The following is a 14019-nucleotide window of genomic DNA, read 5'->3' as shown; positions in this document are numbered from 1 at the left end:
GTTTTGGACACCAGACTCCGGGATCCTTCCTCCTAGCCTAACACGGTTTGCTCATGGTTTTGGCCACCTGCCTGCCCCAGCGTTTTCCCCTTGGCCTACAGGGAAGGAGAGGCTGCTGGGAGGACACATCTGGGGTGCTGTCAGGAAGAAAGTGGACCTCGAGGCCAGCAGAGCACCTCTGACACCCAGCTCCAGGACAGAGGGGTGCCGAGCCCCGCCCACCCCTCTTGGGCAGCCTCCTAAGCCGGGGGTTGGGGGCTGTGCAGAAGGAACCCCTTACTTGGTCTCCCCTTCCACCCAGGCGAGTGACAGCCAGCCGGGCATGAAGCCGGGGTCGCGGGAGAACCACAGGACCACGAGCAGGACGAAGCAGAGGAGCACGTTGACCTCGGCGAAGGAGAAGGGGCCCAGCTTCCTGTACTCCGCCTGCAGCACCTCATAGGCCGCCTTCTCGTTGCTCCGCCTCTCCAGCCCGCAGCCCCAGGAGTCTCTGAAACTAGAAAATGCAGAGGTGAGAGAAGGGCAGGCCAGGCTGGTTGGCTGTGGCGCTGGTGGGACGAGCTTCAGTGGCGTCTGCACACAGCACAGGGCACTGCCTCCCGCCTGCGGCAGGACCTGGAGCAAGTCCCTTCCTCCCCTCTGTCACCTGCCTCCCCGCCTCCCTGGGCCAGTGTGGAGAAGCCTGCTGAGGGGTGCAGCTCTGTGAGCCCAGTGCACGCCCTGGGACCCGGAGTGGGGGGGTGCTCCCAGGAGAGGCCCCAGATGTGCCGGTGATGTGAGTGGCTGGTGTCCGTCAGGTCCTCGGGCCAGTGGTGGCAGGAAAGAGAGCCCAGCCAGGAGGCTGGGAGGCTGACCAGGACAGGGGAGGGGCAAGAGGACAGGATGCAGAAGCAAGCAGGCGGGATCAAGGCCATCGCCGGCAGGTGCCCCGTCACCTGCAGACTGGTAGCTCCAGGGTCACCTGGGGGAAGGCCAGGAGAGCTCCTAGAGCCTGCCTGAGGCGAGACCAGGGTTTCCCATGCACTCTATGAGCCTTCCCCTTCCCCCTGTGGCTGGAGCTGCCTTAGCTGGTGCTGGGCAGAAGACTGGGCTAGGCAGGGGCTGGGCGGATCCTGTGTTCCTGAGATTTAGGATTAGGGATCCAGGAGATCCTGGGGTTAGCAGCAAGCACAGCTGGGGCAGCAGGGCCCACCAGGGTGTCCTACAAACCGTCCCCCAGAACAGCATGGGCATGGGGGCAGGAAGGAGGGGGCCCCTTAGAGGAGGGGAGGAGGGTAACTCAGCTGTGGGAAGGGGGTAACAAGGACCACTGCTGGGTTTGCAGACCCTGAGATGCTCTCGGAGGATTCCATTCACATGTTCCTGCCGCCATCAGTCTGCAGGGGTCTCTAATACAAGACGACGGGAAGCAGGGGTTGATGGGATAGCTGCTGAATCCTAAAGCCCATGCTGCCGTGTTCTGCCTTGCCTGTGGCTTGGCCTGGCCCAGGGCATGGGAAGGTATCCAGACACAGCCTCTTGGGATGCTCAGGGGCCAGGAAAGGAGGGGGCACCGAGAGGGTCTCAGGTCTTCACAGTTGGGTGGGTCTCCCTGCTGGGCCAAGGGTAAGGCCATGTGCCCCGAGGGGCCCCCCTCCTGTGATATCCCCCAGATGATGGGGTGTGTGGATGACTCTGGGGACACAAAGAATGTCTCTCTGCCCTCACTGGATCTTCCAAGCACTGATTACTGTCACCTGTTGCCTTGGAGCCTGGGCCAGGGACTTCAGGTTTCCAGGAGTTGCCCAGCAAGGAGGTGACAGGCAACAACAAGCCCAAGCTCCTGTCTGGTGCTGGCCACACGTCCCCAGCACCACAGTGGCTGCAGACTCCAGGGGCGCATCGAATGTGCAGTCGTTCAGTGCCGCTCCCCTGTCTAGTGTACGGCCAGCCCTCCTGCCTTCTCACACTAAGCCAGCTCACGCTCATCTCTGCAGTCACTTCCTCTGACAACCGCTGGGCTGCCATGTGGTGCGGGTGAATGGGTCCAGGTGGCCTGTGTGTTTCCCAGTGTCTTTCAGCAACAGAGTGGCCTTCAGAGGGACCCACCCTGGTGAACTTGGACTGAACACGACGCACAGCCAAGGAGCGGGAAGGGATCCTCAAGTCCTCTTGTGATGGCGGGGGTTGGAAGAACAGGGGTGAGGCTGGCTGGGACTGCCAAGTACAAGCCAGGATTGGTGTCTTCTGTGGTTCTTGGGGGTCCTGGGGGCCCTGGGGCCTCCGTGGCTGGTGGCATACTCAGCAGGACTCTGACATTATTCTCCACGATCATCCAGACGAGGAACTCCAATGACAGCATGAGGAGGTAGACGCGGAGGCTAAAAGAGGTGTTCCTGGCCTCAGATGAGATGGTCCAGCAGGTGATGGAGGCAGGGGGCGACTCCCAGGCCCTGGTGTGTGGCAGGATGTGGCCTGGGCCACAGCCCTGTTCCCAGCACTCAAACTGAGCATACAAAGCTGTCCTCTGCCTTCCAGACCCAGCACTGAAACGCACTGCACGTCCAGCTAGAACGGCGTGTCTGGGATGGGAGGGAAGCCCTACACTCCCTCCCTCCACACGCAGGCTACAGAGGCGCCAGTGCAGCACAGGCTCCCCGCCAGGCGCACACCGCTGATGGAGGCCATTCCAGCCTGGGCAAAGGGCAGCGTCACCTGCTTGCTGTGAGTTCCTAGGGGCCTGGTGTCCACCATGCTGCAGACAGGAGGCTGACGAAGCCCTCGTGGTCCTGGGGCCAGGCCGGCGCCTTCTTCTTGCTCGGTGGGCCTTAGGGATTTCGGGAAGCCCCAGGCCACAGTTAGTGCTCCTGACACCTGGGCACACCCAGGCTTTGAGGCAGTCCAGAGCGGCAACCTGTGGCCTTCCCAAGACGGGATGCAGTGCCAAGATACCTGGACTCCAATGGCAGCCGCACTACTTCCCCGCTAAACAACCTTGTGTGGGCCAATTAACCCATGCAGGTCTCAGCTGCATGTTTTTTTTTGTTTTGTTTTGTTTTTTTGTTTTTTTCCTGTGGACTGGGGCTGAAACAAAGTACCTACACCTCAGGGGTCATTGTGTGGATTAATTCAGTTCATTCATGCAGGCTGCTTAGACTAGTGTAACCATCCCCCAGCCAATGCTGGCCATGGTGACTTCTATTGCTCCGTGAGGAGACACGGATGCCCACCTGTAGCAGGTGCAGGGGGCTATCTCCCGATAGGCCTGCTGGACGGCCGGCAGCCAACAGGCAGGACACTGGTGCTGGCACAAGTTTGAGGAGCGGGGCCAAGGGGGCCGCTGTCAGAGGTGCGCTGTGCACACAAGCAACATGAACCCCTCCCTTCCCCATGGGGCCTGGACTCGGGGTGGGCGGGGGTGAGTGATGCCTACGGCCATCACGGCCATGATCTTGGCTGTCGTGAGCATGAACAGCAATGTTTCAGCAGCAGTTTTCAATAGAACGCCTCCTCCAGGATAAAACCTAGGCGAATGTCCCATGAAGCCACTGCTGGTCTCTCTTGCTGATCCTCGCGTAGTTTTTAAACCATGTGTGTTTTCCATGAACTTCTCGAAGATCCTGTGGTATGCATGGATTTCAAAGATGTTTGACACCAAAATAAAGTGCCCTTTCAATTCCAGTTTCTGCCAACTTCTTGAAGTGCCTTGTCCTCCTATTTTTACCGCAGATGGAGACACAGAGCACCTGGGCTCAGCTCGCGGCTAAGTCCTTTCTATCTCGGGTGCACAACAACCCTTGCGACAGACGTATTTGTGTCCTTTTCAAGTCAGTCACACGTCATGGCTTCTGTGCAAAGTCCGGCTGCTGTCACAAGTGGCTCTGGGGAACCTGCCAGTGTGCTGGGAATCGGAAGGTGAACTTCCCGGGCCCCGGTGCTGGGAACACTGCAGGGATTTGGATTGATCTGGACACTATCAGGAGGTTAGCTGGGACCTGGCCTCATGGACCCTACGGTGTTGACTTGGCAGAGGAACAGCTCCTCTTTAACCCACTTGGACAGTGCCCCTGTCCTCTCTAGGTGGGAGCAGGGGTCAGAGAGGCCCCGGAACAGCTCATGGTCGGGGGCGGGGGCAGCGCTGGAGCATGAATGCAGGACCCAAGGGAGGGAACTGTGGCATGGCCAGGGGCAGCTTGGAGGGGTCAGCGAGGAATTCCTCCAGGATGCAATGGAAGTGGGGAGGGCCCGGCAGGCGCAGTGCGGGAACTGGGCTGGAACTGGCCTGGAAGACACTGTTCCTGCCACTGCCACCTGTTGAAGCTGGGAAGGCAGGAAATGGCATTCCAGGAAGCAGGAACCGTGCGTGCAAAGGCCCAGAAAGTAGACTGGCGTGGGGGGGGGGGGGGGCGATGGGAGTTGTGGGCTGACCACACCCCAAGCCGGCTGCTGACTCGCTGGCACTTACTTGAACTTCATGTAGATACACTGGAGCCAAAGCCAGGCGAACAGCAGCATGATCAGCATGTTGGGGAAAGCAAAGCCAAACCAAGACGCAAAATTCACGAGGTCCTTACTGTCAGGAAACAGTCTGAAAGGACAAACCGGCACCCCCTCAACGCCCACGCCGAGCCCCATGGGTGGAGGCTGGGCCGCAGGGGCCGCTGACTGGGTGCCCGCGTCCTCCCCAGGGGGCCAGCTGCCCACGCCCATCACCCCGCGCAGCAAGAGGCTGAGGAGAGACAGCCCACCCCATCCTTCTGCCCAGGTCTTTGCGGGGCCAGGGATGTCTCAGAACCCTCACTCTACCTCTAAGGCTTCCCAGGGTGAGAGCAGAAGAGCCTGGAAGAGTCACTTCCTCCCCAGGCTCCGCTCCTGCCTTCCAATCCCTGGGCTATACCCTTTGATTCCAGGCTGTCAAAGCCGACCTAGAGCTGGCCCGGACAGGCTGCCTCCCCCAGAGGAGCTCAGGGGAGAGCCGCAAGGATATCATTACAGAAAACACTCTCAGGGTGGAAACCTGGTTGTTGATCCTCAAGTCTGCTGGGCCAGGCTCTGGGCCCGTCGTGTCCACCCCCCAGCTTCTGCACCAGCCGCCGCCGGCACCCCTGACCGCAGCTCAGGTCTCTGCTGACAGTGCACCCCGTTGTTCCTGCCGCCGCCATCTGTTGTGTACAGCTCACTTCACGCATCCCTGAGCAGACCCGAGGACCCCACGGGCAGGGCCCAGGTTTCTCTCACTTTGGAGAGGCCACAGACACTGGCCAAGCTGAGAAATTCCCAGCTCTCTCTGTGGTCCGCCTGGGGCTCACAGAGGGACATGTGGCCACAGGGAGTGAGGCACCAGGCATTGAGTGAGCAGCCTCCAACGTCACTGACCACTGACAACCACGGACAGGGGCCACCGGAGGCACTGTTTGCTGCAGGTTCTAAACAAGGCACCTCAGACTACACGGCCACCCCCTGCCCACTGTGGCTTCAGTGCGGAGTTCAGCCCACAGCTCCACTCACAGCCAGATCCTTGTGCCCAGGGAAGAAAGGTGGGTGTGGTCCCAGGACAGAGCAGCCTTGGACATGCCTTGAGTGGGTGCAGGGGTTCTGGGACACAGAGGTTGGGAGGGGCACATCTTGCCCTCCCCTACCGCCATGCACACACACCAGGCTCCCAGGACCCAGCCGAAGAAGAGGAAGACGTGGGCAGGTGCCCCCAGCTCCAGGGCCAGGGACTCACTCGCGCATCTGTCCTGCCAGCACCACGTTGGGGCCCGTCCCAGTCAGTGTGGCGGTGCCCCCGATGCTGGCTGCATAGCACACACACAGGGTCATGGCCTTGCACATGTTCTTCCTCTCCTGGTCCTGCTTCTGCCCCGCAGCACGGCCTTCGTAGATCACTTGGTTCCCTGCAGCGGGGAGACGCTGACGTCAGCCGAGTTAGCCATGGGGGCCGCCCCCAGCCCCAGCCCCAGCCCCGCCACTGACCTGAGGATGGAGACTTCCCAGCCCTGTCCCATCTTTCCACGTGCACTCCTCAGCCTCCACCCAGAGGCACAGTGGGGGCCCCCACGCCTTCCCTAAGGCTGCTCCTTCCAAACCCAGCAACCGAAGACACCGCCCCTCCTCTCGCTCCTGCTCGGGCTCATCTCTCCATCAGGGGTGTCCGAATCCACCTCAAACACCCTCTCCTCCCAGCAAGGCGTCTCCCTTTCCCGAGCTGCTCAGACTGACAGCTCTCCCAGGTTTCCTCTAAGGCACATGATTTGTTGGAGGGGTCTAATCATGCTTCCCCAGGGCTCCCGAGAGTCCACAGCAAGCAGGACTGGGCCTGGTTCGCCTCTGAGGCCGCAGAAGCTCGCCCAGCGTCTGACCATCAAGCCGTGAGTCATGGGCGCTGACCGTCCCTGGGCTGCGGATGGGTAGGGAACGGGCAAAGAGCAAAGCAGGTGCTGTCTTGTGTTCCCTGAGCTCAGTATTTAGCAAGCGGGCAAACACCAATGCCAAGGCCAACGGGAGCAGAGAGAGGAGGGGATTTCTTGCCCAAGGAGGTCAGAGAAGGCTCGCTTGATGATGTATTGGAGTAGCAAGGGGCCAGGGCATTCGGCAGGTGCTCAAAAGATGCCCAAATGGGGCCCAGTGCTGTGGTGTAGCAGGTAAAGCTGCCACCTACAGTACCAGCATCCCATATGGGCACTGGTTCGAGTCCCGGCTGCTCTACTTCTGATCCAGCTCTCAGTTGTGGCCTGGGAAAGCAGTGGAAGATGGCCCAAGTGCTTGGGTCCCTGCACCCACGTGGGAGACCTGGAGGAAGCTCCTGGCTTCAGATTAGCACAGTTTCAGCCGTTTCGGCCAATTGAGAAGTAAACCAGTGGATGGAAGACCTCTCCCGCAACCCCCACTGCCCCCTCTCTCTCTCTGTCTCTGACTCTCTGTAACTCTGCCTTTCCAATGAATAAACAAATCTTTTTTTTTATGCCCAAATGAATCATCCAATGGACAGTTACTGATCTCTGTGATTGGCAGGAACTGAGGGTGGGACCTTGTGAGGTGTTCTAAAGGAAACACAGCATTCTAAGCACCTCTGAAGAATCTAATTCTATGCAAGAATCAAAAACTCAGGAAAACAGCAATTCCTGAATCCGTTGCTCCGTGTGGCTCTAACGGAGGCACTCGGGAAGCAGGGAAGGAGAAAGAGGTGGCCAAAGCACTCGGCAGCGCAGGGCACGGCGGCGCGTGCTGGTGCGGGCTCACCTGGCAGCTCACCGGGCTTGCCCTTATCCGCCAGCTCCAGGGTCCCCAGGCTGGCCTCCGTGGCTGTGCTCGTGGCCTCCATCTGCTGCAGCATGGCCTCCACGATGGGCACCATCATGGCCGTGGTGGCCGTGTTGCTGATCCACATGGACAGGAAGGCCGTGACGCCCATGAAGCCCAGCATCAGCCTGCAGGAGTGGGCAGGAGGGAAGCCAGGGAATCCCCCCACCGGCCCCGGCCTCCCCAAGGGTGTGCAGAGCGGCTGCAGCCAGTCCCAAGCTGTGCATTCCAGTCTGGGGCCGGGACAATTCGAGTGTCTCGCCTCCCGCCCTCCTGTTCTCCTTCCTTCTTCCCTCCCCTCCTACCCCTCTCCACAAACACCACTGATGTCCTCTCTGCTGGCTGCTGGGGCCACAGGAGGCCTTGGGCCCAGCTGAGGTGCCAAAGGTCTCCCCGTCTAGCCAGAGAAGGGCAGGCATCCAGACGAGGCCAACTCAATATGGAGCGTGCCCCTCTGTGGCCGCCCTCTCGCTGAACACCAGGCAGGGCCCCATTCCTCTCTGTGGTCCCCCATATCCCAGCCAGGGGAAGAAAGCACTGGGGGGACAGGGTGGGGAGCCAGCTGAATGGAGCAAAAGTGACCTGGGTCCCCAGGCTCGCCTCTCAGGCTCACTAATCCCCGAGGCTCCAGCAGGGACCCCGGGGGTGCACGCACCATGCAGTTCCAGCCACTGTCCGTGCAGGCTGACCTACAGACCCATAACGACAAAGGTGGAATCCGGCTAGAGGAGGGGAGAGGGTGCGTGAAGGTCAAGTGGTCCTTGAAGGCCATGGCTGTCACTTGATGCTACAGGGCACCAAGGACGCCCGGAAGCCGAGTCCAGAGGAATGGGTGGGAGGGCGAGAGCGCAGGCAGCCACTGGGGGAGGGCGGCTGACCCCTCAGAGCTCCTAGAAGCAGAACCCTGAGTTCTCTTTCCCTTAGCTCCTGCCAATCTGAAGCAGTGGCTTCTGACTGGACCCTGCAAACCTATCACCGGAGGGGAGCCACGCCGCGAAGACACAGCAGAGCTCAGAGAGTCACAGACAGAGGCCTGCACTCCCGGGAGCCCCAGGCATCCCGGCCACGTCATGGGCGCCCAGGGCCACACGCATCTCAGGAGGTGATTACTGAGAGCTAACCAACAGTTGCCTTCAGTGTGGGGGAGGGGGCCTGGGGGCACTGCCCCCAAGATAGGCTGGGCCTGCCCCCCGGCACTGTCAGCCAATCCTTCCAATGGTGGTGGCCTCCCTTGTGTGTAGTGCTCAGGTGGCAGGTGATAAATGAGCCCCAGCCCAGTCCCAGGGGTTGGCTGGGAATGGCCCATGTGCTGGCTGGTTGGGGGGTCTCCAGGAGGGAGTGGGTCACTGGGGTCCCCAGTGATGTTGGGGAAGATGAGGTCCAGGAAGCTACTGTGCAGGAGCAGCAGGTGTCCCTTGGGTGGGTGACCTTTCTGCTTCCCCCAAGCTGGACCGTTGAGCCACCTCTGACTTGCTCTCTCTAAAACCCCCTACTCAGCACGGCTTGATCCAGCCTCCAGTCCAACTTGCTCCTTGGGGACCCTCTAGCTGCCTCCCCCAGGAAGCCTTCCAAACCTGCAGGGACTTGTACTGACCAGTGACACACGCCCCACCCCACCCCCAACCTCCCGCTGAGTTAGAGCACCTTTCCTCACTGCTACTCACCATGCCCCACCCAGGGGCCAGCCGGCCAAGCCCAGGTAAACCCACGGCTAGCCCTGGTCTCCTCCCCAGCCCTGGGCCCACCGCAGAGCCGTGTGGCAAGAGGAAGGAGGTGTAATTACTGTGCAGGCTTGGCCCCCGCCCACAGGAGCGTGCGCAGGGCGATCCTCTTGTGAAGGTTCCAGCGCTCCACGGCCACGGCCACGATGAGGCCACCCAGGAAGAGCATGTTGGTATCCTTCATGTACTGGATACACACCTGGAAGGCAGCATGGAGGCCCTGTCAGGGTTGCCTCCTGGCCACACGCCTCTGGGGCCCAGGGCCACCCATGTCCCCAGAGACAGAGCAGGCCAGATGTCCACTTAGGAGTGGTGTGGGCTCAAGGAGTAAGTCTCCATGACAGAGCGATGCCACCAATGGCACTTAATCTGCTCACTCACAGGCCTAGGCAGCTTGGAGAGGGCTTTGGGGAAGGAGTCCACGGGGACCCCTGGGGCTACGCACCTGCGTGGAGTCCAGAATCTGCAGGAGTGGGAAGAGCAAGACAGGCAGGAGGGAGGTGACAGCCAGAGGGATGACTTCCGTGCACCAGTAAATGGCCATGAGGATGATGACGTAGGCGCACCTGACAAACTGAAGAGACAGCCCTGAGGCCTCGGCAGGCGGCCGCCCCACGGCCCCCACCCCAGAGCGGCGGGGGCCATGGGACACCAGAGGCAATGCTGGACCCCGCCCCCAGTCGGTACAGCTTTCCCGGCTCAGGACAGAGAGGCGGGCTCCCGGTCTGCTATCAAGGCTGCAGCCCCACAAGTGCCGACAGCTCAAGTGGCTGGGTCCTTGTCACCCATGGGCCCCAGGTTGAGCTCCTGGCAAGATGTTGCAAGCATCAGCTTCAACCGCTGCGCCTCGACATCGGCCCCTCGAGAGGCTTCCGGAAGCACACTCTCAGATTCCCAGTGCCCGTTCCTAATTCCTATCATCCTTAAAGGTTCTGCTCCCACTTCCCCTGCTCCCAGAAATATCCCTGTTTAACCTGCTCATCGTGGCCAGCACTGTTTCCATGGTTTCAGTTTTTGTTCATTACAATGGAGAACACGGTGCTGGTGCGCTCATCGGCATTCCCCTCATTGCCAAGGTCGCTAGCTTTGCTATTCACAGGTGCTCTGGATTAGATCATCTGTGCACATCCATCAGCCACCCCAGCCCTCGGTCTCATCCTCTATCCCCTGGCTCCATCCCTGCTGCGGGCTCCATCAGAACTCTTACTGGGATCGCGACTACTGAACCAGACTCTGCCCTCTCCCTCATCCCGTCCTCCTCCAACTGATCAGCCACCAAGACCTGGGGCTTCCGTCCCCTTGTTCTCGGCCTTCTGCCCCACTCTGTCATTCTCCCAGGTGAAACAATAGGAGGCCACTGGGATCGAGCAGGATCCTGCCAGGCCAGACTAGATGTCAAGACGGAGCCACACATGCTGAGGCCCATTTCAAGGGGCTTGGCGAGTTCTCTGCTTTCATCCTTGCAAACAGTAACCTGGTGGGAGCCATCCTCTAAGTTTCTATTGCTCTCTGTCCCTGTCCCAACCTTGCAAGGAAAGTAGCTCAGAAACAACCCCTTGCCTTTTGGTCTCTCGCTCCTGCTCTCTTCCACCCTTTCCTGTCTCTAAAACCCGAGTTCTCTGGCTCAGCGCATGGGAAGACACTGACTATTTTATGGAAGGAGGCGATGCTGGATTCTAGAATCGCACAAAGCCAGTCCAGACTGTCCCACTACATCCACTATAGTTTTGCTTCTGCCACTGCTGCTGCCTCTGCTTAGGCCTTATGTCTTCCCCTGCAACTGGTTTGCTCATTCATCCCAGGCCCAGCCTCTGGCACAGTCTTAACACCCTGGACACGCTCAGTGAGCGCTTGGTAGAGGAACGGTTGCCTTGCCCCGAATCCGGCTGCAACGACAGTGCTAGAAAAGAGGCCATCCACACACTACTGCTGCTGCTGGCAGTAAAGCGGTCAGCCAGACTTCCTAAGGCCCCGGCTGGCTTGCAGCCATCCTAAGAAGCATGACTCCCCCAGCTGCCCACCAGCAACCAGGACACCTCCCTCCCGTCTCGGGCAGGGTTTCCCAATCTGGCCGCGTTGGCACTTCGGAGCGGGGGATTCCTTGGGGCAGGACTGTTCTGTGCCCTGTAGGACCTTTACCAACCTCCCTGGCCTCTGCCCAAGTGAAGACAAAAATGTCTGCGGGTGGTGCCAATGTGCCTGGCTGGGGTGAGGGAAGAGAACTAGAGGAGTCCAGTGACTGTCACCCCAGAATGTGGCCTCCTCGTGTGCTTATTTTAAATTAAAGGACCATCGAGAGCGGCAGGTGCAGGAAGACTCTCCTTGGACAGATCCTTGGCTGATGCAGTCCAGGCCCATGCCCTCAGCTCCTCTGCCCGAGGTTTCATCGAACTAAATTCAAACCCCAGGCAGAAAGACTCAACTCCATCCACACCCTCATCTTCTCTTCGGGCAGTGCCAGGCAACATTCCAAAGAGAGGCATTTGCAACCCATTGGTGTGTTTTGAACAACAGACTTTGTCCCGAGCCATTGTATGGTTCTCCTAAAAAATCTGTGATTCACCTAAAATCTGGCTCCATTTTCCACTCTCCAGCTCTCCTGTGGAGAAGGGGTACATGAGCTTCCAAATCGTGCTGGGCTGGGCTGGTGCCTCCACACACGTCACCAGCTGTGCGTCGTTTCTACTCTGTCACCTGTCTAGTGTCAGCTCAGGACAACAAGTCATCAGAGGGCACAGGGGATGCCGGCTGAGAGCCATGGGACTCAGCACCATGGAGTGATCAGGAGCCAGGCCTGCACACTCACAGACCTGGGCCATGTCCCCTGCCTGCCATCCTGGTCTGCCTCAGTCACCAACTGCTCTGGACCTGGGTGTTGGGAGTGTCCCATGGAAACAGGTGGTGGCAAGGCAGGTGATAAGAGGGTGCATTGTGGAGAATTTTGAAACAATAATACTATCTGATCATCATTCTGCTTCTTATCGTCATGTGACAGCCACTCTAAACAATGTCACTGATACATTCAGATTTCTCCAATGTCATTGATAAGCTGCTGCATTGGTATTGCCCCCAGTCGGGACCCCTCTGCTTCTTTGTTTCACATCCTCATCTGTTCACTGAGAATTTAATAGTGCCTACTCTTAGTGGATGGCACAGAGAAAAAAATCCTCAGTAATTTTTTATGGCCTAAACTATTACTTTTTCATTTTTTTTATTTGAAAGGCAAAAGAGAAAAAGAGACAGTGATTGTCTATCTGCTGATTCACTCCCCAAATGCTGAAGCCAAGAGCCCACAAGTCCATCTGGGTCTCCCATAGGGGTGGCAGGGACCCAGGTACTTAAGCCAACACCTGCTGCCTCCCAGGGTGCACTGGCAGGAAGCTGGATAGGTAGCAGACCAGGCTCCCCCACAATGGAATGCGGTGTCCCAAGCAGCAACAAGACCACTGCACCAAACAGCAGCCCCTGTGGTCTGAATCTGGAAGCAGGAGGTGGCCTGGGTTTCCACTGCCAGTCCTAAGCTCAAGGCTCCGAACACGGCCAAGAGGGCAGAGGAGGAGACACAGGCTAACTCGACCACCTCACCTTCACTCTACTAGGAGGAAGCCTGGGGTTGCTCCTCCCTCACCTAGAATGTTCCCAGGGCAGTAGGGAGGGCAGGAGGGGAAGGTTGGAAAAGTCTGGGGAGGGGTGGGAGTGGGATTGCACGTACACAGAGGAGCCTGCTCTTGGTGCTTGACTTCAGTGCATCTCCCTGCCGCTGGGAAAGAGGCTGGAAGGTGGTGAGGGCTGAGTTACAGGCAGATGGTAGGATTTACAAGTCAGTGTGCAGCACAGAGTCTAGCGCATCAGGGCGCTCCGTGAATGCATGTGCACAGCTGGGTGCCCAGGTGAATGAATGAACGCCCGGCCCAACAAAACCGTGGCTCATTACTTATGCACTGCTTAACAAGGGACACATGTTCTATGAAATGCGCCAGGAGATGTCCTTACAGTGCGGACAACACAGAGCGTGTTCACCTAAGCTGAGATGGCCACAATGTCACCAGGGGGACCTTATGGGAATGTCACTGTCAAGTATGTGCACAGGCATTGCCCAAAATGTCATTATCTGGTGCACAGTTGTATTAACCAGTAGGGATGCCCTGACACATGGCTTAATGAGAAAATGTAGGTGAAACATACTGTGTGCAGGGGGAGAGAGAGAGAGAGACAAGAAATTGATTGGCTTTTGCAGAGACGGCCATCAAAATATTATGTTATGAGATTTGATGTTATTTTCATTTGTATTTTGTACTCCACAGTCTTGTATAAAAGGCATTTTGACAATTTTAGTAAAACAAATGATATAATACAGTTATCATTCATTTTACTAAAAGTACTTTTTTTAAAAAAGAAAGGACCCACAGACTGGGTGGAGGAAGTGGAGCAGAGATAAGGCCAGGAAGGCAGCAAGGTGGAGGGGAGAGGAGGATAGCCTGGAGGGGAGGGGCGGGGCACTGGCAGAGGGCAGCACACCCTGGGAGCCCCGCCCCTGGGGGACAGCGCTGCCCAGGCTGCCACAGTCCCACCAGCTTCCCGGCAGCTCTGCCTCTGCTGTGTACCTCTGGGGCTCCTTGCACAATGGGGTGGCGGTGCAGGGCGGGGGCAGAGGGCTCTCCAGAGGTGACCAAAGCCGGGACACAGAGGGAAGAAACAAGACGACAGAGGTCCTGGCTCCCAGGCACCTGACCAGTCCGAGGGAGGCACTGAACAGCAGTAGGTGTCTCCCAGGGTAGCTTAATGACAGGCACATGCACAGGTGGGCCCAAGCTGGGACCCCAGCTGTGTGTGTGTGTGTGTGTGTGTATGTGTCAGGGTGTGTGTGTGTCAGGGTGAGGGTGAGGCCTCAGCCACTGTCCAGGTGCAGCAAGGTCAACCACACTACTATAATTATCCCAGGGAACATTGCTCGCTGCCCACGGCGCTGAGATCCCAGCTCTCCTGCCTGGTTCCCACCAGCGCGGACGACGACAGG

The 14019-nt window shown here is 58.7% G+C and overlaps 1 protein-coding gene across 2 annotated transcripts in view; it reads right to left on the bottom strand.

Moving 5' to 3' along the window:
* Positions 1 to 14019, bottom strand: part of SLC13A5 (solute carrier family 13 member 5) — a 30437-nt gene that overhangs the window by 14980 nt on the left and 1438 nt on the right. The window contains exons 2-7 of one of the 2 annotated variants that reach the window (XM_002718849.5): positions 9448 to 9576; positions 9065 to 9201; positions 7222 to 7409; positions 5708 to 5876; positions 4445 to 4567; positions 281 to 496 (exon numbers count right to left, since the gene is read on the bottom strand). In XM_002718849.5, coding sequence (XP_002718895.2) covers positions 281 to 496; positions 4445 to 4567; positions 5708 to 5876; positions 7222 to 7409; positions 9065 to 9201; positions 9448 to 9576 — 962 coding nt within the window. The remainder of the gene's footprint in view (positions 1 to 280; positions 497 to 4444; positions 4568 to 5707; positions 5877 to 7221; positions 7410 to 9064; positions 9202 to 9447; positions 9577 to 14019) is intronic. The other variant, XM_051825339.2, reaches the window with a different exon arrangement.

The sequence above is a fragment of the Oryctolagus cuniculus genome, chromosome 17 (assembly GCF_964237555.1).
Source record: "Oryctolagus cuniculus chromosome 17, mOryCun1.1, whole genome shotgun sequence".
NCBI lineage: Eukaryota > Metazoa > Chordata > Mammalia > Lagomorpha > Leporidae > Oryctolagus > Oryctolagus cuniculus.
This window is presented reverse-complemented; position numbering and strand designations above follow the sequence as displayed.